The 27506-nt window shown below is 36.8% G+C and overlaps 2 protein-coding genes across 5 annotated transcripts in view; one reads left to right on the forward strand and one right to left on the reverse strand.

The window, feature by feature from the left end:
• The window catches only part of IFT80 (intraflagellar transport 80), a 120265-nt gene that overhangs the window by 88033 nt on the left and 4726 nt on the right, over positions 1-27506 (forward strand). For all 3 annotated transcript variants that reach the window (XM_078069937.1, XM_078069938.1, XM_078069939.1), the window contains 8 exons: positions 2090-2253; positions 11922-11986; positions 14360-14495; positions 14911-15058; positions 16155-16326; positions 17441-17530; positions 17631-17803; positions 22374-22497. In XM_078069937.1, coding sequence (XP_077926063.1) covers positions 2090-2253; positions 11922-11986; positions 14360-14495; positions 14911-15058; positions 16155-16326; positions 17441-17530; positions 17631-17803; positions 22374-22497 — 1072 coding nt within the window. The remainder of the gene's footprint in view (positions 1-2089; positions 2254-11921; positions 11987-14359; positions 14496-14910; positions 15059-16154; positions 16327-17440; positions 17531-17630; positions 17804-22373; positions 22498-27506) is intronic.
• Positions 1-27506, reverse strand: part of C1H3orf80 (chromosome 1 C3orf80 homolog) — a 78299-nt gene that overhangs the window by 23467 nt on the left and 27326 nt on the right. Inside the window, exon 3 of one of the 2 annotated variants that reach the window (XM_078069944.1) lies at positions 2103-2166. The exons of the other annotated variant lie outside the window; for it this stretch is intronic. The gene's annotated coding sequence lies outside the window, so the exon portion shown is untranslated. Of the gene's footprint in view, positions 1-2102; positions 2167-27506 lie in introns of those variants that run through there. 2 annotated transcript variants of the gene reach the window in all.

Raw genomic sequence — 27506 nt, forward strand, 5'->3', positions numbered from 1 at the left:
AAAAAAGAAAGAAACGGGGGAGTTACTATGAGATCTTTGTGACCTCAGGGCCCTTATTTTTTATTCTGTTCTGTTCTTGTCTTTGGTTTTAAATATTTGAAACACATTGATTTTATGAGCCACTACGTGGCTGTGACCTGAAGTTTGAAAAATAATATTCTTTACCCACGCCTTCGGTGTATACAGGACGATGAAACTCCAGGCCAACAAACTGGAGTAAAGTGGGAATAGCTATTCCTCAAGAACCCACACTTTTCCATAAAAACTATCATCAGTCAGTCTATCAAGTACAGTGATATCCTACTGAATCAGAGGTCAGTCTTAGAAAGCTACAACCCAACAAAACCAGGAATAAAGTTTGAAAATAGAAATCAACAATTGCCTAAAATAGCTACCCATGAAATCTTTGCACTAAAACCATGTATTTTATTCCTCATTCCTTTACTCGCCACCTAGGCAATCTCTTAATAGTGTTGTTATCAGGTTTTCTAACCCACAGCCTTTTATAAATAGCAAACCAGAGGAGGAATGCTGGTGGGCTGTGAGAGGCTGGCACAAGGACAAGAAGAAAAGTGACTGCCTGGCAAGGCAGCATAGAGAAAATGAAAAGCACAGAACTGTATAGCTGAATAGCTTAATTACTCTGGTTCACCAACAGATTCTCATGAGTACCAAAGCTGTCACTTAAACAGTTACTGAAGAAGATGATCATCATATTGATGACCTTGAGTGATTGAGAAAATTTTGTGTCAAATTTTGTATCATCTGTTTGGTGATATTGAAATAATATTATTTTGTAACATCATACATTTTTAATACAAAAAGACATCTTTTCCACTTAAAAAGTAAGATGTCACCTATCTAAAAAACCATATTTCTGAAATTCTTTTTACTCAAACAGTGCCAAATAAATTTATTTATACATTACTTATAAGTGTATTGAATATGCTCTTAGTAAAGGCATATGTTAATGGCATAACTGATTAGGTAAAGAGTAATTTACTTACTGCCTAATGTTTGTCCTATTTCTACATTTAGAAATGTTTGCCCTTCGAAACACAGGTTTACTCACAAGGAGGTTAAAAGCTTATAGTGTCTTGTTCAGGAGAAAAAAAGTTTTTAGTATTGAAACAAAGAAAAAATGTATACTAATATGATGTGTCACTTTGTCAACATTAGCAAATATTGTTTTCATACACTGATGTGTAAGGGCCAAACCCTTCAATTATTGAACTACACACCAATACTCAAGTATTAATTTAATTAAAATTTTAGTATATATTTGTTTCCATGCCAAGAAAGAACACTTAGCAATTCCTGAATCAAGAAATAGTTCTGAATCAAGGATATTACAGTTTTGAACATAAGATTTTAAAAAGTAATACTGTGTTCAGCATCGAGGAATCAGGCACTCCAATATGGCAGTAGTATGAGTGTAAACTATTACAACCTTTCAAAGGGCAGTTTAAAAACCTATATTAAAATTTTGTAAGTATATGCCCTCTGATCCAATTATTGCATTTCTAGAAGTTATACTAAGAAAATAAGTAAGGTAGACATATAGAAATGTGTATATACTAGACATTCTTTAAAGCAATGAATAATTTGAAATAAATGTCTATCAGGAATGACTTAATAAAATGAAATTATAATATATCTATACTTTGCCCTAAATTATCTCTATAGAGATAGGATTGCAAGAGATCTTTTGCTTTCCCTTTATTGTTTGAATTGTTTTTTGCAATATCATAAATTTTTTTTTTTTTTAAAGATTTTATTTATTTATTTGACAGAGAGACAGCGAGAGAGGGAACACAAGCAGGGGGAGTGGGAGAGGGAGAAGCAGGCTTCCCGCCGAGCAGGGAGCCCGATGTGGGGCTCGATCCCAGGACCCCGGGATCATGACCTGAGCCGAAGGCAGACGCTTAACGACTGAGCCACTCAGGCGCCCTGCAATATCATAAATTTTAAGGAAAAAAAATTAGATTTAGATTTTTCCAAAGAATAAACTATTCTCTAATATAAAAATGAAAATATAGTAAGCTTCTATTTGAGAATGTATTTTATTCTTTTTTTTTTTTTTTTTTAGACATTTTCTTCTTGTAGATGGTGGGGGTATCTATTTATATTCTTATGAAGGCCGCTTCATTTCTTCTCCAAAATTTCCTGGAATGAGAACAGATATTCTGAATGCACAGACTGTGTCTCTGAGTAATGATACCATAGCAATAAAAGACAAAGCTGATGAAAAAAGTAAGTGCATTTTTATAATTTTCCATGTCACATTTCCATGAAATTTGTTAACAGTGTAAAATTTCCTTAAATTAACTTTCATTTTCTCATCTATTAATATGTTAATTTTATATGAAAGAATTATGAGCTTCCTAATTTGTCCTAAGTGTGAATTAATTAAAATACTAAAGTTGTCATATTATACCCAAATAATAGATAGAGATTATCACAACATCAAAGCTTATTGGTAAGTAATAAATCTTTATATATTTAGTAGCTGTTGGTAGGGAGTTTGAGTTTAAATTTGTGAGTCCTAAAAATGTTTGTTAATTCTTAAATTTAGTGGTTTTTTAAACTGTTCCCTTTTTCTTCATCTGGTAACAGTAAATACTGTGCTTCATTGTACTATTTATTTTGCTTATATATACTTATATTTTTATAAATATTTTTATATTTATATATTTTTTAAATTAATGAATTAGAAAGTTATGAATAATGCAAAATTTTTGTATAAAAATAAAGACCACATTATATTTATAAATTGATATAAGTATGTCAGATGTTTTGGAATTCCATCGTACAGATCACCATTTTATTAGGGCATTGCTATATCACAGTGACATTTATCCACTACTGAGTGCTTGCCATGTACCAAGTATTTTTCTAGAAGTTGAGGATACAACAATGAATAAGACACACAAATAAACATACAAATATATAATAGGTAGTCAGCTCATGATATGTGTTGTGGAGAAAATGCAGGGTGAGAGAATAGAGCACACTGGAGGTGCAACAGGGGAATGACTATAGGACAAGCACGTGCAAGGGTTCTGAGGTGGGAATGACTGGCTTGTAAAAGGAACTGCCAGAAGTCCATGGGACTAGGTCAACATGAGCTAGGCAGAGTGTGGGAGGAGAGGACAGAGAGAGATAAGCAGGAACCAGATCATGTAAAGACTTGGCCATGGTAAGGATGTTGGCATGAGAGAGAGGAGGCAAGCATGGTATCCTACATTTTTATCCTGGATGAATAAGATGGAAGATGGAGAAGGAGGAAGATTAGAAGAAGTCCACATATGGGGTTCTATTTTGGTCACAGTAAATTTAAATGCCTCTTGCACATTCAAGCAGGAATGGAGAGTAAACAATAGCATAGACAAGTCCAGGGCTCAGGAGAGAGTTGGGGACTAGATACAAATTTGGGAGTCACTGGTGTACAGATGCTGCCATGGCGCTGAATGAAATCGCCTAGGAAGTGAATACAGGCAGAGAAGAGAAGCAAAGACTGAGCACATCAATATTTAGAGATGGGTGAGAGGAAGTAGAACCAATGAGATAAGAGAGAGAGTGAGTTATCCCTAAAGCCTAGTGGGAAAATATTAAATAATTGCTTTTCTCCATTGATACATATGGCTAAACGTTTGTCACTGTGACATGTTACTAAAAAAAAAAACTGACCTGATGGTTAATTTTGTTAGTTCACGCTGTGAAAGACCTAATTCAGGAGCTAGAAAACTGTCCCGCTTTTTAATTTTCAGTACTTTCAGATAACATCATGTCCCATACTGGTAGAAATATAATCCTCCTAAGTAAAGCTTCTGTCTCTTCATGCCTTAGACTTTCTCTGACAGAGGACATTTGGTGATTGTTTTGTTTTTTGAAGGACTTCCTTTCTGGCTAAAAAAGACAAATAAGATAGTATGTAGTTAGCAGACACAGTTAAGATGGCTGAGTAATTGTTGATAATAATAATTTGGAAGTCAGATTTTTGTCTTCAGTAAACTTAAATTTAAAAATCCCGGTGATCATTATGAGTTGTCTGTCCTTTTCTTGTTCAACACCACATTTTCAGATAGAAGCTGTGATAAAGTATATGTTTCCCACTGAATATACCTTATTCTGAATTTTTCTATATTTAATTCACATCTGAAACATTTCATTATTTTTTAATTCTTTGATAATTCATAGAATTTTAGAGCTAGGAAGAATTATCAACATTTTCAGAAATATAGGTTTATCTGCCAGTAAATTACCTGTTTTACTTACGTAAATTTTGATTATTGGACAAGATAATCATGCAATTCTGTTTTGCTCTAAACAGAAAATCAAAAAGACTAAAATAAAATTATTATTGTAAACTGATATAAAATGAGCAGGAAAATATTTTCCTTATGTTCCTTTTATTTATTTATTTTTTTTAAAGATTTTATTTATTTATTTGACAGAGAGAGATATAGTGAGACAGGGAACACAAGCAGGGGGAGTGGGAGAGGGAGAAGCAGGCTTCCCGCGGAGCAGGGAGCAGGGAGCCCGATGCGGGGCTCGATGCGGGGCTCGATGCGGGGCTCGATGCGGGGCTCGATGCGGGGCTCGATCCCAGGACCCTGGGATCATGACCTGAGCCGAAGGCAGACGCTTAACGACTGAGCCACCCAGGCGCCCCACCTTATGTTCCTTTTAAAAGAAACTAGTATTCACTGATGGTTAAATAGAGGTATATGCTAACAGTAGAAAACAATTGAAGTACTTAGTTAGAATCATTAACCTATGAAATTTTCCTTTAAGGGGGACCATTCACATATGAAACCAGTGGTTCCTTCCTAATTTGGGAGCTCCTTTATAAGCAGGATTCTTGCACCAAGTACAGTATTCTACCACTTTAGGTGACAGATTAAATAGTAGAGGTACTAGTGCTTTTGACTTCCTTTCCTCAAACACTTGCACAGATAAGCCATGATATTAGTGTGGGTGACTATTTGAAACAAATGTCTGGGTATATGGAGAGTAGAAGTTAGAGAGCAGTTACTTATGTTTAGAAGCAACTCTTTCAGGCCTGCAGCTCCAGTTTTTGCTACATACTAACACTAAAATACAGATCCAGCCTCCCGTAGTTCAGGGCCACTTGCAGTTATAGAAAGAAGTAGACGAATCTATCCATATACCTCCATCTCTTTATAATATGTACAATCAGCAAAAGGATGGTACACTTTTATTTATAAAAAAGTTATCAGTTTGGGGGCGCCTGTGGCTCAGTTGCTTAAGTGTCCGACTCCTGATTTCGCCTCAGGTCATGATCTCAGGGTCGTGAGATTAAGCCCTGCCTCAGGCTCCGTGCTCAGCTCGAAGTCTGCTTGAGAGTCTCTCTCTCCCTCTGCCTTTCTTCCCAGGCCCCACCCCCCACTCTCACATACTCTCTCTCTCAAAATAAGTAAATAAATAAAATCTTTTTTTTTTTTTAAGATTTTATTTATTTATTTGACAGAGAGAGACACAGTGAGAGAGGGAACACAAGCAGGGGGAGTGGGAGAGGGAGAAGCAGGCTTCCCGCTGAGCAGGGAGCCCGATGGCGGGGCTCGATCCCAAGACCCTGGGACCATGACCCGAGCCAAAGGCAGACGCTTAACGACTGAGCCACCCAGGCACCCCAATAAATAAAATCTTTTTAAAAAGTTATTAGTTTGTATAGCTATGAAGAAAACTGGGTTTAGCCAAGCCGAAAACATTTTTTAATGGAAGCCAAAATTTTTAAATATGCCCTGCTTAATTAAAACTTTTGTTACAGTATTTTTCTTTTTCATTTTTCTGAGCAATTTTAAAGCATAACTTATTGTTACAACATTATTTCTTCTGTGAATATAGCCAGTGATCTTAAACTTAACATTCCTAAGATTTACTAACAGCTAATAATCAATATACTAGAAATGTGATCCTCCGGGATTTAAATATCATGTTCTACACATTTCAGCATTCTTAGGATCTGTATAAATTGTTCATTTTTTTGGCTACTTGTGGCACTACTGTCTTTTCGTGCCATTTCTGTCTTTTCGTTTGGGTAAACCTTGTGCATGTTTGGTCATATAAAATTACTCCATTTGGGATGAATCTTGGATTGGAGTTATTTGGGAATTATTTAAAGAGAATCACCAAAACTAACACTCCAACAATCTTCCCCTCATCCTCTAACAATCTTTTTATTTATTTATTTATTTTTAATTTTTTAAAAAAGATTTTGTTTCAGAGAGACAGAGAGCACGAGCGGTGTGGGGGGCGGGTGTAGAGGGAGAGGGAGAAGCAGACTCCTGCCTGAGCAGGGAGCCGATGACTCCGGGCTTGATCCCAGAACACTGAGATCATGACTCAAACCGAAGGCAGATGCTTAACTGACTGAGCTGCCCAGGCGCCCCCTTAACAATCTTTTTAAAAGAGAAAGAACACTTTTCTGTATACCACTGCCATGTTTGAGACTAGAAGAAGCCTTCGGTGAAACAGAGAAGGGGGCAGAGGCAGCATTTGGTTTGGCTGCCTCAATACAAATCTGTAATTTTTACAACTTGGCCTACTCAGAACATCACAAAAAGCTGGGGTCGGAGATAGAGAACTTTGAATTATCATTATTATCATTATTTAGATAATGCTTGATGTCATGAAAGTAGATGAAATCAGGGAAAGTAGGTACTGTGAAAAGTTAACCTAAAACAAATAAGAAGGACTTAGCAAAAGAGAATGAGAGATGGTCCAAAATAGGAGAGAATCAGGAGAAAACTGTTATATGGAGCCTGCATAAGAGTTTCAAGAAAGAGGATGGTCGGAAGCACTCAATGCTGCTGGGAGGTCAAGACTAAAAGTAGACGCCTGAAGACTGAAAATAGACTCATTTAATGGGCAACATGGGGGTCACTGGTGATCCATGCAGGACCCTTTGCCTCATGTAGTGAGGTTGAACAGCAAATTGTAATAGGTGGAGAGGAGCTGTAAAAGTTGAAAGCCTATTGCTTCAGGAAGTCTAGCATTAAGAGAGGCAAGGAATTAATAGAGATTAATGCAGTGGGGAAGAATTTTTTTTTTTTTTTAATGAAGGCAACTTCAAAATGTTTGTAGTACTAAGAATGAACTGGACAAAAAAGGTGCGGTAAAGGTCCAGGAGAAAGTGGGGATGGTTGAGAGGGTCATATCTTGGAGAAACCTGGGCAGGTAGAATGACAGTGTACAGGTAAAGAATGTGTAGAGGTGGAGTAGTAGGAGTACTAGATACCCATTCACCTGAAATCAGAGCATGTGAGGTAAGGACCAGGGCTAAGTAACTTAGAAGATAAATTGGAGGGAAATTGAGCTGTTATAGGTTACCAAAGGTTTCATTTTTATATAGCAAAAATTTTGAATTTATATTATCTCATTGAATATTTCGTATGTATTTCATGGTTTCCAAACAAATGTTTTGTCTGTCTTAAAATCAACTCTTGATAATCTATGGAAAACATTTAATTTCAAAATATCTGCTCCATTTCAATAAGGGAGTTATTTCCCCCAGCTATCCGTTAGCAAGAGAAGTCATTGTTAACAGCTCTCAAAAAGAGAAATAATTTAGAATTAATGCTAAAATAATGGTAAAAAGTAATTATTTTACAGACTGCATATTATTTGCATGTATTCTTTTCCTTACATAACTCTAAAAATTAAGGGGCTTATTGGGGATATGGAGAGAATAGTTCTGGAACCTTCCCTCAGGAGTTCAGGGAAATTCTCAGACTGGAAGCTAGGTAAGCTCTCAAATCAAGTGTTTCTGACAAATACCGGTTTTTTTAAGAGACCTCTCCAACCCTGGATACAAAGTTCTGAGGGAGGGGCACCTGGCTGGTTCAGTCGGTAGAGCATTCGACTCTTACCTCAGGGTCATGAGTTCATGTTGGGTGTAGAGTCTACTTTAAAAACAAACAAACAAACAAAACAGGGGCACCTGGGTGGCTCAGTCGGTTAAGCATCTGCCTTCGGCTCAGGTCACGGGGTAGGGCCCCACATCGGGCTCCCTGCTCAGGGGGAGCCTGCTTCTCCCTCTCCCTCTGCTGCTCCTCCTGCTTGTTCTCTCTCTCTCTCTCTCTCCCTCTGTAAAATAAATAAATAAAATCTTAAAGATAAATAAATAAAACCAAAAAAACCCCAAAATTCTGAGGGAAACCAAACATTTTGGTACTGTAGAACTTTGAGTTGAATATTCTATAGTAAGGCCATGAATTTGAATTTGTAAAATAATATTGATTACTTATAGAAATTCTCAGTTGTTGGTAGATAATCTATTTCTACCCCCTGTGAGGTGTCAGTTCAACTCTGATGTTAAGGTGAGAGTCCTTCAAAAGACTGCCTTGACTTCAGATGTCAGCTGCAAGTCTTGGTGGATCCCCAGACTACCTGTACTTCTGACCCACTGGCTACATATACAGGGGTTCCCATGACCCTCTCAGGTTCAATAATTTATTAGAATGACCTCAGCTCAGGAAAGTTCTATATATGGGATTACAGTTGTATTATAAAGGATCCACATAGTGTGATGCCTGGGAGCTTCTGTGCTCTCTTCTCATGAGATTGAAGTGGTCATGCTCCCAGCACATCCATGTGCTCCCCAGCCAGGGAGCTCCAGAGGCTTTTTTGTTTTATTACATGACTAATTAGGCACGATTACCAAAATCAATGACCATGCGATTGAACTTAATCTCCATCCCCAGAGGTCAGGGTTGCGGGGAGAGCTGAAAATCCCCGCAACCCCAGAGCATCTTCCCCATACCCATCTGCAGTCTCTAAATCTCTCTTGCTGGCAGACAGAACAGTTCCTGTTGGCATTTTGTGCCTCTGCAGGTGCAAAAAGAATATGTCTAGATTCAACCCCTCTGCATTGTTTCAGTCCACTCGCTTCATTAACCCAGTGGCTACCTCAGGTGAGCACACCTGGGTATCTGCTTGTCAATTCCAATCATCTTCTGATGCTGGAAGGGGGTTCTGATGGGCATTGACATGGCCTACTTGAATGCACCCTTCAGATTCCCATAGTGATTTCCATAGGGCCGTGCCCCGGAAGGGCACCCTTTTAATAGGCCAATCTTCCACTGCCCTTCTGCCTGACCATATGGCCGGGCCACTGGCCACTGCCTATGAGTAGGTCAGGATCCAGACAGAAGGGTAAACAGCATGCAGTGCAGCTCACCGAGCCAATTTGTTTTTACCTTTTTCAATCAGAGTGGTGGCCTTCCAAACCCAATGTCGCGTGTTCATGTTGAAACTGCCATCCATAAGCCAAGCAGCTGTTTGTTGGTCTGTTGGGAGCTGTTTACAGGCACTGTCCAAACGATGCTAGAATCCTGCAGCTCCTCACATGGTTCCAGAGTCATTCCTGGGGAAGCGAGTCTACCTGCTCATGAACATGCTGTGTAACTCCGTGCGTTGTCCTGGTGGTGTGTTCCTGCACACACCATTTCTGTTCTATTACAGAACTCTTCTGGGCACTGCCCTCCTCGTTAGAGCATTTCTCTGACATCACCCAAGATATCCTTACTTCATGTTTTTCAGTCAGAGGCAGTTTCAATTAATGTCTGATAGCAAGCTAGTAATTGCTTCTCCAAATGGAAATTGTTTTGTCCAGAGTTCTAGTAGCTGTCACTGGGAGGTGCTCACAGACTTTTGTCATAAGCCCCAGTCTACACGCCACACAAGACTGCTTTATAGAGAGTGTATCTTTATTAGCACTCCAGCTTCTGTTCTGTACCGTTTGATATAAGGCCTACATGTTCAGGCAGTCTCATTAGTTTCCATTTTGTATGTCCAGTTAATATTATTGGAGGGGTGGATTTTTCATGCCTTTTGTTTTACAATACTTGATAGGGGAAACATTCCCAGCTAGGCACAATATCCATCCCTATAATACATTCAGGTAAAAGAGTCACAACTGCTTCATATGAAGCTTCTTCAAGTCCCCAGCAGAGTGTTGAGGCAAGAAACTCTGGCCCTTTCATCAATCCATATCTTGATAAATTGGGGGACCATAGCCCCAGGCAATTAGAGGTGGGGTTTCTTTTTGTTATTTTGCCATTTGGCTTTCCAAATTCCTCCACACTAGGATGATTAAAGCAGATTTGTTTAAAGGCCTTCAATGTTGGGGGACCAGCAGGAATTCCCATTGGTTCATCCAACCTCTATTTTTTTTTTACCCCATCAACATTTGCTTTATTCATCCCATTTCTTAGATTTTCACCTTGCTGGGATGAGGACCTCGATGCTCCTCTCTGTCTATCTCTAATTATTTTTGCCTTTTTCATGATTTGTTTTAGCCTAACTTTTTCCTTGGGCAATGGCTCTGAGGGTAGTCCCTATACCTCAGGCTAACCAGAATCAGGATCTTCTCCAACGTATTCTTTCAGTGAGAGCCTTGGGACTAGAGGCTGTAATTGAGACTGTCCAGAATCTGTATTTGGCCCATCTCTTGCTTTCATTTTACCTATTACAGATTATAATAACCATGGGATTGTATATTTTCCATTTTTCTTATTATTTTGCATTTTCTTATGCATCTAGTGAGCCAGCTTCCCAGGAGATGGATCCATCATCTCAAAATTCCATAGGTAGCTTTTACCTCTCACAGCTGATTGCAGCTTAGCTGTTTCATATCGTGGGTGATCCTGTTGCCTCTAAGAGTCAGAGGTTCCTCATCCCCTGTTCTTTCATCCTTTCTCTTCCCAAACCACATGTTTCAGTGAGTTAGGGTTGGTCCAGTGAATCTCACCCTTCCTGACACCAACTATTCCATTTTTACCTTAACTGGTGTATTGCAATCAGTTTATAATACTAACAACCTGTAGTTAGCACAGACCCCGGGGCTTAAAGGCAAAGTTCTCCTCAAGGCCGCCCTCACTTCAGACACTAGCCACAGGTCTCAGGGAGCCCCCAGGCCAACCCATTTTGCTGGCTGCCTGGCTACAAATACAGGGACTCCTGTGGCCCCCTCAGGTTGGATAATTTGCTAGAATGACTCACAGATCTCAGGAAGGGGCTATACTTAGAATTACAGTTTTATTATAAAGGATACACATAGGGTGAGGCCTGGGAAGGAGCACAGAACTTCTGCACCCTCTCATGAAATCAGGGCACTTCACCCTCCCATTATATCAGTAGGTTCACCAATGAGGAAGCAACACTGAGTTTTTATAGGAGTTTTATTACATGGGCATGATTAATTAAATTATTGGCCACATGATTGAACTCAATTTCCAACCCCCCAACCTCTGTATCCCCAGAGGTCAGGACACTGAATATGCTTGGGCTTTCTGATGACCATCCCCGATTCTGAAGCTATCTAGGGGCCCACCAAGAGTCTCCCCTCTAGTATAACTAAGGCACTCCTAATCACTCAGGAAATTCCAAGGGTTGTTGAAGGTCCCTGCCAGGAACTCAGGACAAAAACCAGACTAATTACTAATTATACCACAGGGAACTGTGTACTGACCCCAGGGAACTAAACAGTACATAACACATCGCCTGGTATTATAGTAGTAGACACTTGACACATTTTTCTTTTGTGAAATATGATTGTCTGATGTTATATTCGTCCAAATCAGAGTTCTGAAAATTACAAATTACATCTAGATTTGGACTTGCCATTGTAGATCTTATGGATCAACATAATATCTAATATCTAATAACTATTCTAATTAGGGAATATGTTTTAGGAAGAAGTATTCATTTCCACTGTTTTCTAAGAAAATGACCCCATTAATAAGTAGGAATTTGATGCTGTTGCTCTTCTATGCTGGTAGATACTCTGTGGGCCAAAGGGTTAAATAAATTCTCATCAGGATAAGATAATCCATTGAAGTTTACCAATAAAAATTCTAATATAATAAATTAACAATGCTTTGCTTTTTTTCAAGTAATCTTCCTTTTTGAGGCATCAACTGGAAAACCATTAGGCGATGGGAAGCTTCTTTCTCATAAGGTAATGGACATTCGCTACTTTTAATGTAAATAGCCACTACTTACTCCCTTTTTAAAATTAATATTTTCATTTTAAGGCAAAAAACATAGAAATTAGTTTAGTTTTTTTAAGGGTTATCAGCAATAATTGCCTCAATCCTCCACTTTATTTTTATTTTATTTTTTTAAGTTTTAATTTATTTAATTCATTTTAAGTAATCTCTATAACCCAGCATGAGGCTTGAACTCATGACCCCAAGATCAAGAATTGCATGCTCTTCCGAATGAGCCAGTAAGGCACCCCTAGAAATTAGTTTTATATTTAAACCCAGTGTGCAGTCTACATATTTTGCCTAAAAATGTCAGAAAGACTAAGCACTAGTAAACTCTGTAATGGAAAGCTATATATACAAATTAATTGGATAAAATAATCTGACTTATATGTCTTTATCCAGGCTGTTTACTGCTTTTCAATAAAATGTTCTATCTTGATTAAACTTTTAGCACCTATCAGTAGATAAAAATGTTTTGTATTTCTAAACATCTTGCAGTTTTCCCATTGACCTGTCCTTAGCCAGCATTTTCTTTAGGTTTTAACACTGTAGTTAAACTGAAAAAAAAAATTCTATAGAAGTACAAAAAGATCTTGAAGATGCTTATTGGTTTCTGATTTTTAGCATTGCAATAACAAAGGAGCACATTTTATTTATTCTAATGAGAGATATATTCAGGTCTAGATATATTTTTAACTCTGTTGTTCAATGCCACTAGTAAAGCGTTACTCTGTATTTTCTTCTTTTTGTAATTATTAGTTTGAATTTGAATAACAATACATTCATAAGGTTCAGAAATGAAAAAACATAAAAAAGGATGTACAGGGAAAAAGTCTCCCTACTACACCTGTTTCTTATCAGTATAATTCTGTTCTACCAAATAAGTAACAACCATTATTAAACTCCTTTTTCCTTCCAGAGATTTTTTAGTGCCTATATATAAGCAAAACTGATATATGTTCTTTTCCCCTTCTTTTACAAAAATGTAACATACAACTCTGTACGTAGCTTTTCTCACATAAACTATTCCTGGAGATCTTTCTATATCAGTACATAAAGTGCTTTCCCAATCCTTTTCCCCCCACCATACAGTATAACATTTTATGTGTGTATCAGAATTTATTTAACCTGTGCCCAAATGATGGACATTTAAGGTACTATTGTAACATCTTCAAAAAACAAAACAAACCCTAGCAAATCTAAAAAGAAAGAAAAAAGTCCTAGCAAGTCTTAAGACAGTAAGCAGTAAATAAATCCCTCTTGGATTGAGTTGAAATGAATCCACACTGAACCATTTCGAAGTTATAAGGAAACTCATTTCACTAGCTAGTATAGTAGTGTAAGATTAATGCAGTATGCCAGAAATACTTTGTTATATGGACAGAACACTAATCTTAAAGTCAGAAATCTGGATTTTAAATTCTAGATATACTCGTTACCAGTTTTTCTGAGCAAAATCACTTAGTGGATATGCATCTCAGTCTTCTCATCTATCAAGTAAGTATAGGAATACTTACTTTACGAGGTAAAGTATCTTGTACCTTGTATAGTGTAGTACCTTGTATCTACAATACAAGGTAGTTTCCTGTTTCACAGTAAATGAATGTGAAAGAACGTATAAAATTTAAAACCCTGAAAACATAAGATATTTTCATAAATCTACTCTTACAAATCTATAAACATAGACTTTCTACTTAGAGTAAATTTTGTTATGGAACATATTAATTAAAGTAGACCTCTCTTGTGATATTCAGACCTGCCTCACCCTTTCACTCTGTCTACTAAAGGTAGAACAGGAGGACAGATAGAAATGTTTCTCAGCTTGGGGCACCTGGGTAGCTCAGTTGGTTGAGCTGAGCATCTGACTCGGTTTTGGGTCAAGTCATGATCTCATGGTCATGGGATCGAGTCCCTCGCCCCCCCCCCCGCCCCCGCATTGAACCAAGTTGAGCTCCAAGCTCAACAGGGAGTCTGTCTGATGATTCTCTCCCCTTCCCTCTTCCCCCACTGGTGCACACTCTCTCTTTCAAATAAATAAATAAATAAATCTTAGAAGAAAAAGAAATGTTTCCCAGCTTACAGAGTTTCAAAAAAATACACATTATTTATAGTGTTTTAAGGGGCATCTTTCCCTTGTAAATTTAAAAAAAAAAGTAACTGCTTTAGCTTTTGAATTATATCAGTAGTTTAAAATTACTTAACAGGGACGTTTTATCATTCCAAGTAGGGAGTGATATTTAATTGATCTTTAAATAAACAAATGTTCTTGTAATTAAATGATTTAAGTGATCTGATGTCAAGCACTAAAACTAATCGAGTATTTTCCTTTTTCTAAATTTTAGAATGAAATTTTGGAAATTGCTCTGGATCAAAAGGGACTTACCAATGATAGAAAAATTGCCTTCATTGATAAAAATAGAGATCTCTGTATCACTTCAGTGAAACGATTTGGGAAGGAAGAACAAATTATCAAACTTGGTAAAATAATTAGAATACATTTAAAATTTGATTAGTTTGAATTTTCTTAGATCTACTCTTTCATATTTATACTAAATAGCATATTTACTTGAATTAATCTGTGAATAATGCTTTGGTCTTATAACCTTTCTTAACTACTTAACACCACTTAAATAGCGAGTCTTTAGCTGCTACAGCTACATTAGCATTGAAAGAAAGACTTACAAATTAAAACATAATGGTTCTAGGTAAAATACTCAAATATTTCCATACATTTTTTAAATGAGTTTTTGCACATTTTCACCATTATACAATCGGAAAATAGTCATACCTACCAGAAATTAGAAGGGGTCTTGTATGTCAGTTGATTTTTAAAGTATTTTTAATACTTATTATAGTGGAACTAATAGTACATTAACATTCTTTTTAAAATAAGGAACAATGGTGCATACTTTGGCATGGAGTGATACATGTAATATCCTTTGTGGACTTCAAGATACTCGATTTACAGTGTGGTATTACCCCAATACGGTTTATGTGGACAGAGACATTTTGCCTAAAACATTATATGAAAGGGATGCAAGGTAACATTTACTGCTGGAATTGTTTATTGTGATAAATAACTCTAAAGTGTCATGTTTTTGCTTCTAATTTCAATCCTGCAAGGTAACTTTCACTCTACCCAGTCAACGAAATTGCTCAGCTAAAGCTAGCTTAATGAGATTTAAGTTTTGGGGTCAAGTTGAAAGTGTTGTATAATACTATTATATTTATTTATTCCTTCTATGGATATAATTTTCCTTATATAAATATAATTTTCAAGCCTAATGTTTTTTAGTGTAACTCAGGTAGTTTTTTTCAGTGTGGTTTAGTGATTTTAATATGGACATTTTTAAGATTTTTCAGTGATATGCAACATGTGTCAACCTTATTCTTTCTCAGATTATTATAACTTATTAATTATTATCATACAGGACTGTATGTGTCTCTAGAATTGAATTTTTAAATTAATATTAAAGATAGAAAAAATATATAAGGTTACTGAAGAGTTTTTGAAAATTTTACAGGCTTCAGAAAAAACATATATATTTCTAAATTCTCTAAGAAATAACAAGATCTCTCACTCTTGACAAAATAAGAATACAAAGCTTCTTAGCTCCAAACCTTAACTTAACTTTCAAATCTATTTTGAGATCATTTTAATATTCAGTTCATAACTTTAGCAAAACCAGAGAGGCATCATTTTAAAAGTATTTAAATTAATGAAGAGAAGTTAATCTCTTAAAGTTCACCTCTTTTTATTATGAGAAAATAATCTTGGAATCATCTTAATTTTTTATTGGTTTAAACTTTCAAATGTGAGCGCTGAGTTTTTAAATCATTTGTGTAATTGACCTAAGACTTAGGGGAAAAAAGGTTATTTCAAATGCTTTTAGGCATAGCTCTCAAATATGTAATAATTTTTGCCACAGTAAACTTTTTTATTTTGCTCCAAGTGTATGGCAAGTTGGATTCGGATGTTTATTTAAATATATACATTCTCCCTGGAGTTAACTTTTTTGGGGGTGAATTTTGGAGATTTGGAGACTTTATATCTATGTCAAGGGTCAACTCCCCAAATTTAGTATATACGAAAGATTTTGCTGAGAACGTAAATTATACTTTGCTTTTTTCCAACAGTGAATTTAGTAAAAATCCCCATATTGTGAGTTTTGTTGGAAATCAAGTAACTATAAGAAGAGCTGATGGCTCACTGGTTCACATCAGCATATCACCATATCCTGCTATTCTCCATGAATATGTAAGCAGTTCAAAATGGGAAGATGCTGTAAGACTTTGTCGCTTTGTTAAGGTACTATACATTTAGATCGCTAATTGTGTATATATTGTGTATTAGTTTACACGTATCTTTGTGCAAGATGAGAAATGGTAACAGCTAAGGGCTGGAAAAATTGCAAATGAGATCATGTCTCTTTTTAGTAAGTGAAGACATAAGCAATACAAGGGGATAGATATCGCTGTGTGATTTATTTTTGAAGAAGCTATAATTTAAATGAGTAGTTTACCTATACTGGCACATATAAAATCTTCTCTGGAACTTTTTCTAAAAAGTCAGATTCCCAAGTTTTACCCCCACAGAGATTCTAATTTATTCAATCTGGGATGAATCCAAGGCATATTTTTTAAATTCCTCAGATGGTTTGTACACCTAAGGTTAAGAACCTCTACTTTAGATCAGCATTTCCCAGCTTGGTTGAATCCAGTTTTTTCCAGGCATATTTGACCACAGAACTTTTTAATTTTACATGGCTTAGCAGTCCTTAGAATACACTTTTAAAATGACTTTTAAATGCTTTCCCTTACAATGAGTTGTTGATGGCACTCTACGATAATAGCATTGTCTGAGAACCTCACTATTTCTCTGGTTCCTTGTAAGTTACATTCTTTGACCGCATCAAAAAGCCTGGAGGGTTTATAACCTTTAATTATCTTAAAAGTATGTCAGAAGTTCAAAAATAAATCTTTGATAATTAGAAATGAAAATTGGAAGAAATTTTATTCAAAAAAAGTATTTGTTATTAATATATTTCAACAAAGTAGTCACATGAAATTTCCACATTATTAATTAATTAAATTAGTAGTTTTTTCAGTGCCATGCTCAGCAATGTTTAATTTTTTCATTAAAATGTAACTTTAATGTATTTTTTTTTTAAAGATTTTATTTATTTATTTATTTGACAGGGAGAGAGATAGCAAGAGCAGGAACACAAGCAGGGGGAGTGGGAGAGGGAGAAGCAGGCTTCCTGCTGAGCAGGGAGCCCGATGCGGGGCTCGATCCCAGGACCCTGGGATCATGACCTGAGCCGAAGGCAGATGCTTAACGAGTGAGCCACCCAGGCACTCCAGTTTTAATGTATTTTAAATCACTGCTTATTTGAAATAATTGTTGTCCTATTTCACTTTAGGAGCAAACCATGTGGGCTTGCCTAGCTGCTATGGCAGTTGCTAACAGAGATATGACCACTGCAGAAATAGCCTACGCAGCAATTGGTGAAGTAAATAATGTTTACTTATCTGTATGTTTGTGGGTTTTCTTACCATAATTTGTTATATTGCTGTCACTATCCACTTCATATGTATTTTTTCTTTTTTTAGATTGATAAGGTTCAGTACATTAATTCTATAAAAGAGCTTCCATCTACAGAATCAAAAATGGCTCACATATTAATGTTTAGTGGGAACATACAGGAAGCTGAAATGGTACTTCTTCAGGCTGGCCTTGTTTATCAAGCAATCCAGATCAATATTAATCTCTATAACTGGGAAAGGTAATAAAAATGTTTTTCATCAATTCTAAAACCCAACTGATCTTAATGTATTCTTCTATCTACCACTTGGTAAATTACATTTTCTGCTGTACTTAATAGTTTTCTAACATCACAGAAGAATTTATTCACATTTCTATTTGTGAGGAGTTTGCCATTGAAGATTTATGCCTTCTCTAAACTTGTGATTGATTAGAAGTTGAAGTGTGAAGAAGAAAAAAGAGCCTAGGATGTCTCCCGAATTTCTGATTTCAATAACTGGGTAGATGATGGTACTATTAGCAGATCTGGAAGGGAATATAGTGAATTCAGTGTTAGGCATGTTGGATTTAAAATATTTGTGAAGAGATAGATATGTGATATTAGTTGATTAATGAACCCGGAGCTCATGAGAAAGATTTGAACTGGGGATGTAGATTTAGGAGTCATCAGCAAATGGATGGCAAGTAAAGCCAGAAGAATGGACGCAATTGCTTGGGAAATGTGTGGAGTGAGAAGACATCAACTACATTTATGGGGTGGGTGAAAGAAGAAAAATCTGCTGAAAGATTGGGATGAAGCAGTCAGACTGGCAGAGAGAAGAAGAGCCATGAGAGATTTGTGATGCTAAGGAAGAAAGGCTGTAGGATTTGAAATGAGGAGTGCTCAGTAGTAGCCTTCTCCTCGCATTAGGCTTCGACACAGATTGCTTTCTGAAACAGAGTGGCGTGCTGCTCTTCTCTATGACATAGGAGGTTTCTCCCCTCATTCTCTCAGTTATGTGTCCCTCGGTGAAAAAGCCTGTAGGACTTATACACACCTGAAATTACTATGTTATAAAATTGGCATGCTGATTTTTCCAGGTTTGAAATGTCTTTCATCATCTTTGTCTCTCTCGACTCCTACCCTGCCATTTTTTTAAAAAGCAGATCCCAGTCATCAAATCACTTTATCTGTAAATATTTCAGTATGTATCTCAAGGTTTTTAAAGATCTAGCCACAGTACCATGGTCACACTTTAAAGAGTTAACAATAATTCTATTCAGTGTTCTTATTTCTCTGATTGTCTCATAAATGTTTTGTTTTGTTGTTTGTTTGTTTGGTTCAGGATCCAAAGAAGGTCCATACATTATGATTGATTGATATGTTCTCAAGCTTCTTTTAATCTATAGGTTTTCCTCTTTCTTGTGTTTTCTTGTAATTTTCCCACTGCAGAAACTGGGTCAGTAGAGTTTCCCATAGTCTGGATTTTGTTGATTGCATCTTTGTGGTGTCATTTGACATGTTCCTTTGCCCCTTGGATTAGCCATAAATTGTTGTTGAATCTAGAAACTTGATTAGATTCAGGTTTAAACTTTTTTTTTCCTTTTGGTAAGGCTCAATCAGAGGTGGTGTTCAATATATTTTCACAGTGACTGGTTGCCTATCTTTTTCTGTTATTAGCAGCCACTGATGATCATTGCCCAGATCCATTAATTAATTAGAATTCTAGAAAGATAGAATTTAAGTATTGGATAAAAAATATATTACGTTGCTTTTAAGATCCCTGAATTTCTATATTTGTTTAAGTCCTTTAGAAGGGAACAGATTTCATATTGTTAATATGTGTTATTCCATTTGAGAAGCACAGTTCTGCTGGTTTGTGCTTCTGTCATTCATATTTGAATTTGAAAATTACCTGCAACTGGGCACCTGGGTGGCTTAGATGGTTAAGTGCCTTGGGCTCAGGTCATGATCCTGGGGTCCTGGGATCGAGACCCACATCAGGCTCCCGGCTCAGCAGGGAGTCTGCTTCTCCTTCTCCCTCTGCCTCTCCCCCCAGCTCATGCTCTCTCTCTCTGTATCTCTCTGTCTCAAACGAATAAATAAAATCTTTAAAAAAAGAAAAAAGAAAAAGGAAAATTACCTGCAAACTAATAGGTTACAGCCCTTGAAGAGTTGTAGGTAAGCAAGTCCTCTATGTGATGTTCACTTTGGACATTTGGTGGTAGTCTGTTCTCAAAAATTGAAGTTAAGAGAAGTAGAAACTTTATGTAAGTATTAATAAAAAATAATTTCTCTACTTCTACCAGTTATATAAAGTGATTTTGCTTCATTCAAGTTATGTAAAAGATCATATTTTGAAGTTATAAAATCTTTTTATGTAACTTCCTTCTATTTTAAATCAGAGAGGATACATGGATTTATTCCAGCCCCATAATCTAATGTCACATTTGTTTGGTTGCCAAATAACCATTTTAAAGCTAGAGACATGCTGTTCCCATAACCCTTATATAATTGGAATGAATTCCCTTCTCTGTGTGATAAAGAAACATTTTTTACCCAGTGTATGCTTTTAGAGAACATTTAAAATAGCACATATAATTTGAATGTTTACCTTTAGCTATTGCTCTTCAATCAGATAATACATACTTTATAATAATAATGACTATTATATAGATAATACTTAGCATCTCGTATCTAAATGCAGTATTAGACATCATATTCTATTCTTTCTACATAATTAAATGTACTGATGTTCCATAACAAATTATCTCTTTGGAGATAATTTTCTTTCTGAAAAGTCCCAACCCAGAATAGATGCTTACGTATTCCCCACTTGGAATACTTCTGGTTTTGCACAACAAAAATTCCTTCCCCAATTGTGTTCAGGCATAAAAAAGGAACAGGAAATGGCATATTTCAGGTGCCAAAGGGCTGGTTCACCAGAGTCTCCACTCACACAACCACACTGGAGTCAGAGCCTTAAGGATATATAAAGGGTGATATGGGACAGGATTAGAAGGATTAAAGCATCTTTACTTCTTTTTCTCATTTTTTGAGCCTCTGTGAATTGGTTTTTGCCTTCTTGCATTTCACTTTTGTTCCTCTATGTTGCAGTACTTCTGCATTCTTTTCTATGTATCCTCTTTTTCTCTGAAAGACTTAAAGTCATAGAGGAATGAGGGAACTTTGTGAGGAGTTTGCCATGGGTAGTAAATACTGATCCTTGGAGTTAGCCATATGGTTTATGTAAATATATTTTTATAAGAAATCATTGTGCTGAATTTCGGCATTATCGTTTGTATTACACGTGACTTATATTCGTAATTTTTATATTAAGTCTTTAATATTTTTCTCAGTTGTCTACCAATTGTCAATTAATGCACAGGGCATATCTAAAATACTTTTTAGAGTGACTATTTAGGTCAAACCAAAGCATACTAAGAATGAAACAGATTTTCCTACTGAAGGGTCACATGTTGCAAAAAATCTAGTCAGTATTGTCTAAAAGAATTGATTTACAATAGTTGGCTCTGATAAATAAATCATGACTGGCCTATTCAGAAGTCATATGTCATATTAGAAAGCAAGGGAACTTGAAAAAGAATGTGCTTTAACATCATACTTAAAAACAGGATTACAGGGCACCTGGGTGGCTCAGTCGGTTGAGCCTTTGCCTTCGGCTCAGGTCATGATCCTGGAGTTCCGGTTCGAGGCCCACATTGGGCTCCCCGCTCAGTGGGAGTCTGCTTCTCCCTCTGACCCTCCTCCCTTTCGTGCTCTCTCTTACTCGCTCTGTCTCTCTCTAATAAATAAAATATTTTTAAAAAACAAGATTACCGTGAACAGTGTAGGAGAGCTATACTGTACTGGATTTTTCTGATTCAACTAATATGAGTTATGCACAGGATCATGGGCTGAGATGCTGTCCAAAACCTACATACACAAATAGGCTAAGAACCGTGGATTAATCTTTTCGTTTCCCTCCAGATTATCAATATATAGATTTTATGTCTTTGCTATTATACCACTGATTTCAGTAATTCATTTAGTTCTTGCCTGCTATTTAAATAAAATATTACCTTAAAAATAACTTAGTTATATTGATATATATTAATTGGATTATAAAATTTAAATGACTTTTAACTTTTTCTAAGAATCAAATGGCAAAAGGCATTTTGTCAGATTTTTATTATCTACAAATTTTAGTTTTATAATATTTTAAATTTGCTGTATTATAACATAAAGGATATCAGTATTTAATTGAATATTGAGCAGAATAAACTTAGACTTTAGATAAATAAATTCTAGAACAGAATAAATTATAGACTTAAAAAAATGGTCAAGATAGTTAAGCCACTTACATAGGGGGTAAGTTCATTCATTTGAATTTTATTATGATTTCAATGAATTTTTCAGTGAACATTGACCATACATATACTCTGGAGTACTCACCAAAGAGAAATGAAACCCAGATTTCCCTTCAGCAAATGTGTAGGTTATGGAAGAGACAGACTCATAAATAATAATTATAATATACTGTAAGCAGTGCTGTAGGAATAATAGTATGCGTAAAATGTTAGGGAACACAGATAAGAAAATGGTCATTTATTTCTACAAAGGAAGTTGGTCAGGGAGAAGAGATCATGTTTGATCTGAACCTTGAAGTGTAAGTAGGAATTTGCAAGATGGGTGAGGTAGGGAATGGTGTTCCATATTGAGGGATGAGTGGGGAGGGACCAACACAGACCATTTGTTCCACTCTCTTATCCCAAAATTCTACGAGGCTAATACAAGCAGTGCTGATAATCTGTTTTGTTTCTCATTATAGGGCACTTGAATTGGCTGTAAAATACAAAACACATGTTGATACAGTTCTTGCTTACCGTCAAAAGTTTTTGGAGACATTTGGTAAACAGGAAACTAATAAACGATACTTGCAGTATGCAGAAGGTGTAAGTATTATACAGTATTTTATGATAATGTATATGCTTTATAAGTATACATATTTATCTTAATAAGACAAAATTGGAATAATTCATACCATAATCTCCAAAAAATAACTTTTTGCCTTATGATATTATAGTCTTATTTTGACTATATAATTATATTACTGATTTTTTTCTGGAATCTTAAAGCCATGTGTTTTTTTGTGTTTTTTTTTAAGATTTTATTTATTTATTTGAGAGGGAGTGAGAGAGACAGAGCACAAGCAGGGGGAGGGGCAGAGGGAGAAGCAGACTCCCCCCGCTGAGCAGGGAGCCAGCCGCAGGGCTTGATCCCAGGACTCCAGGATCACGACCTGAGCTGCGGGCAGACGCTTAACCAACTGAGCCACCCAGGCCCCTTAAAGCCATGTTTTGATTAACTCAAGTCTGTTTTCATTATATTTAATTTGTGTTAAAGTTGGGTGCTAATTGATATTTTTATATAAACAATATAAATGGCTGGGATAAAGGTTTCTAACTCCTGAATTTTGTCTTCCACCAGCTGCCCATTCTGCTCCAGGGGAAATACATAAACACCTAGGGCATTGGCCAGAAAATGGATACTTTGTCACTTTGCAAAATTCTAGGGAGCTAGTTTGCACCTGGAGAAGGGCCTCGCCCAGGGAGACTTCACTGCCTAGAACCAAAGAAGGCTAAACCTTTGCCTTTCAAATCCCTACCCGAATCTCAGGTTTCACCACTGTAATTAGAAGAAAGTCATTCCAGTATATAGCAGCCCACAAGGAGAGGTGGAGCAGTTTGCCCAAGTGCCTAGAGCAGGACTGTTGTTAGCCACCTGCTTAGATCCACCTAGGCTCAGACTACAGAAATAAATAGTTCATCTCTAGCCATGCAGACTCAAGAGCCTTGTAATCCCAAGACAGGGGCAGCCTTGCTCCAAATTCTTTGAACCAGCTGATTTGCTTAGCCTTTTATTCATTCATTTATTCAAAAAAAATGTTCATGAGTGCTCACTCTGGGCCAGGTACTATGCTGGATGCTGAGTCAGATATGACTTCTGTTTTTGTGGAGCTTGTACATGATGTGGGAGTGCTGCTTCTTGGAGACAGAATAAAATGGAATGTTCTGACCTGTCCTAAAGAGCAGGGTAAATTAGATGAGTCCTGGGAAGAAGAACAAAGGTAGGGAGAAGGTACCTACAATTTCTACTAAAGCCAACATCATCCATTTGCCATATGACTTGAGAAACTGAGTCTTTTCCCTCTTATATAGGTTAAAACACAGTTCTTCCCTACTATGAGTCATTCACCTGTGAGTCTCCTTTACTGTTCACACAGAACACTTCACTTCTGATCACCTAATGTGTGGAGGTTTTTTCCCATGCTGACAAGCAATTCTCCAACACCAGCTGGGTGTCCTACAATTTAACTCAACTCTGACACTATCTACCTGGAGATAGCATCAGATTCCACAGGTAAAGGGCTCAGTCCCACAAGATTGCACCCCACCGCCATCAGATGCCGGTTGCAAGCCCAGGTTATCACCTGTGCTTCTGACTGACCAGTTATAGATCAGAGATCCCAGTAACCCCTGCCTTAGGTTTCAGATGCCAGTCACAAGTCCAGGTTGTTAGCTGTACTTCTTACTGACTGGCTATAAATCAGAGGTCCCATGTCCCCTTTGTTTGATTAATTTGCTAGAGTAGCTCACAGAACTAAGGGAAACATTTACTTATGTTTATTTAAAACAGGAATTTATTAAAGGACACAGATGAACAACCAGATGAAAAGATACTTAGGGCAAGGTTTGGGAAGGCCCTAACCTCAGGAGCTCCTGTCTCTTTGGAGTTGGGATGTGTCACCCTCCCAGTGTGGATGTGTTCACTAACCCGGAAGCCCTTTGAAACCTGTATTTTGGAATTTTATGGAGGCTTCATCACATAGATGTGATAGATCATTAACTCCATTTTCAGCACTTCTCCTTTCTCAAGAGGTTGAGGGGCAGGACTGAAAATTCCTAGCTTCTAATCATGGCTTGGTCTTTCTGGTGACCAGCCCTCATGCAGGAGCCATTCAAGGACTTATCTGGAGTTGTCTCTCTCTCTCTCTTTTTTTTTTTTTTAAAGATTTTATTCATTTATTTAAGAGAAAGAGAGAGAGTGAGAGAAAGAGAGAGAGTGCAAGCAGTGGGGGGAGGGGCAGAGGGAGAAGTAGACTCCCAAGGAGCAGGGAGCCCGAAGCGGTCCTTGATCCCAGAACCCCAGGATAATGACCCGAGCTGAAGGCAGGCGCTTAACCGACTGAGCCACCCAGGCGCCCTGGAGTTGTCTCTTTAAAAGAAAAGGTGTTCCTTTCACTCAGGAAATTACAAAGGTTTCAGGAACCCTGTGTCAGGAAGCGAGGTCAAAGACTACATATCAGAACAAAAGATGCTCCTAGTGCTCTTATCACTTAGGAAATTACAAGAATTTCAGGAGTTCTCTGCCAGGAACTGGGAGCAGAAACCAATATATATATTTTCTATTATCTCACACCATATTTAAAATACTGAGTGTCGTGATCTCCATTTTTGCACTTCAGAACAGTTTGCAAGGTAGTAAAGCCTTTGGGGCCATTCTTAGAGTTTCTGCAATGCAATTTCAACATCTGGATCTGGGATAGACATGAGTTGTCTATTTCTTGGTAGGAAGCAGTGTATTTTTTTTTAAAGATTTCATTTATTTGAGAGAAAGAGAGAGAGAGAGAGAGAGCATGAGCGGGGGGGGAGGGGCAATGGGAGAGGGAGAAGCAGACTTCCCGCTGAGCAGGGAGCCCAACGACATGAGGCTCAATCCCAGGACTCCCAGATCCTGACCTGAGCCGAAGGCAGACGCTTAACTAACTGAGCCACCCAGGTGCCTAGAAAGGGGTGTATTTTATAGATGCTCCACAGACTTTTTGTTTCATTTGGAACTTCAGTACTGAAAATGAATCCTCTGAGAGTTTGGGCTGTGAGAGCTTACTCTACTATTGGGACAAACTCAGGGTCCCTGGGACCTCTGAGGACTACACTCTAATTCACAGAATATGACAGTAGCCACCACCACTACAGTGCTAATCAGCCCAGAGAATCACCGATCGCTTGATCTTTTTATCATAGTTTTGAAAATATGATGATATGTTAAAACTGAGCACCCACGTTAAATTTACTTTATTGCATAATTTTTAAGCAGATTCATCCTACTCTGTTTCTTCTTCATTATCCTTGCCATCAATATTATTTTCAGTATTTTCACATTAGGTGCTTTGGAGGACATAGAAAATATAATTCTTACCTTCAAATTTATAATTATTATAATTTATATTATAAAGATTGCATTATAATTAAAATTATATTTTAGAGAGCAAAAACTTAACATTTTTATCTTCTTTCTTATTATCTATGTATTCAACTGTTACCAAAATGTAATACATCAATCACAAGAGTGGCAGAAATCTTCCAAATGAGATAACTAGAACAACATGACTTTTTGTTATTTTGAGGGTTTTTTTTTTTTTAACCCTGAAACTATATAGGTTACCTTGACTCCCCATGGTCCTATGTTCTAGTATCCTCCTTTTTTCCTCATTAATGTAATTTGGAAGCTAACTAGAAATTACAAAGTAGTATTTTAAGATGAAAATTATTTTTAAAAATTTCCCACTATTTATCTAAGCCAAAATTTTGATTATATAAACTTTTTAGTTGAGAATTAAGAGTTAAATAGAGATCATTTTTAAAAACTGAGAAATTAGGGGTGCCTGGGTGGCTCAATCAGTTGAACACCTGACTCTTGTTTTCAGCTCAGGTCCTGATCTCAGGGTCATAAGATCGAGCCCCACAACAGGCTCCTCACTGAACATGGAGCCTGCTTGAGATTCTTTCTCTCCCTCTCCCCCTCCCCACTCTCACTTTCTCTCTCTCTCTCACACACACACACAATAAATAAATCTTTTTTAAAAAACTGAGAAATTTGTTCTGGATATGTGGTGAATTCTGGTGGGCTCACAATGCATAATGTGAAACCTTATAAGTGAAAAGTTTCATATACATTTGTTTTTATGAGCCCTGAAATGTTATTTGGGCATTTCTAGTTTAAAATATGGAAACCTGGGATTTATACAAGATGGACTGTCTTCTAAGACCCCAACTAGAGTCATTATACCTGGTCTGCAATAGTGTTCAGTAAATATTTGTAAAATAATTTGCAATTCTGGCAAATAAAATTCACTCTACCGAATATATTCTGTACAAGAAGAAAAGTAGAAAAACCAGGAAATGTTTAAAACATTGTTCCAGGAGAGAGAAAACAGTGGAAATACAAACAAACCAACAACTTGGGAGCGGAATTTCAGAAAGTATAGAATTTTGAAGAAGAGCCAATACTGTAGTTCAGACAAACCACTTTAGGCATAGCTACTACTTAAGCTCTTTTGCAGGTTTTAAGGCCTTATAATCTTATGAGGTCCTGAGACACAAAACCTAAGAGAAATTGTTAGGTGATAGCTCATCTGCTAGGTAGTTACCTTTTATTCATTCAATATTTATTGAGCACTTTTGGCAGACAATGTACTCCCCTCGCTGCTTTGAATATAAAAGTAAACATGGCAGACACTGACCAGGTAGGAGATTACTATAATAGTTCCACCAGGAGATGGAAAGGGTAAGATTAATGTAAGAAAAAAAATCAGTTGTAAAATCAAGAGAACATTGTGCTTGGGGGTGGGAGGAGAGGTGGTTAAGTTGACTAGGCAAGACATTTGAGAACAACTTCAACATTTCTAGTGTGGGTGACAGTAGATGGGGAGGGATACCATTAATCTAGATAAGGAACATGAGAATATACAAGTTTTAGACCTTTTGAGTTTGAATACATGAAAATATACATTTTTTTGTTTGAAGTCCCTGTGGGGTATCCAGATGGAGATACCTAATGGGCAATTGGAAATATAATTGTGAACATTGAAGGAGTAATCAGGACACGATAAATAAATTTA

Source organism: Halichoerus grypus, chromosome 1 (assembly GCF_964656455.1).
Source record: "Halichoerus grypus chromosome 1, mHalGry1.hap1.1, whole genome shotgun sequence".
NCBI lineage: Eukaryota > Metazoa > Chordata > Mammalia > Carnivora > Phocidae > Halichoerus > Halichoerus grypus.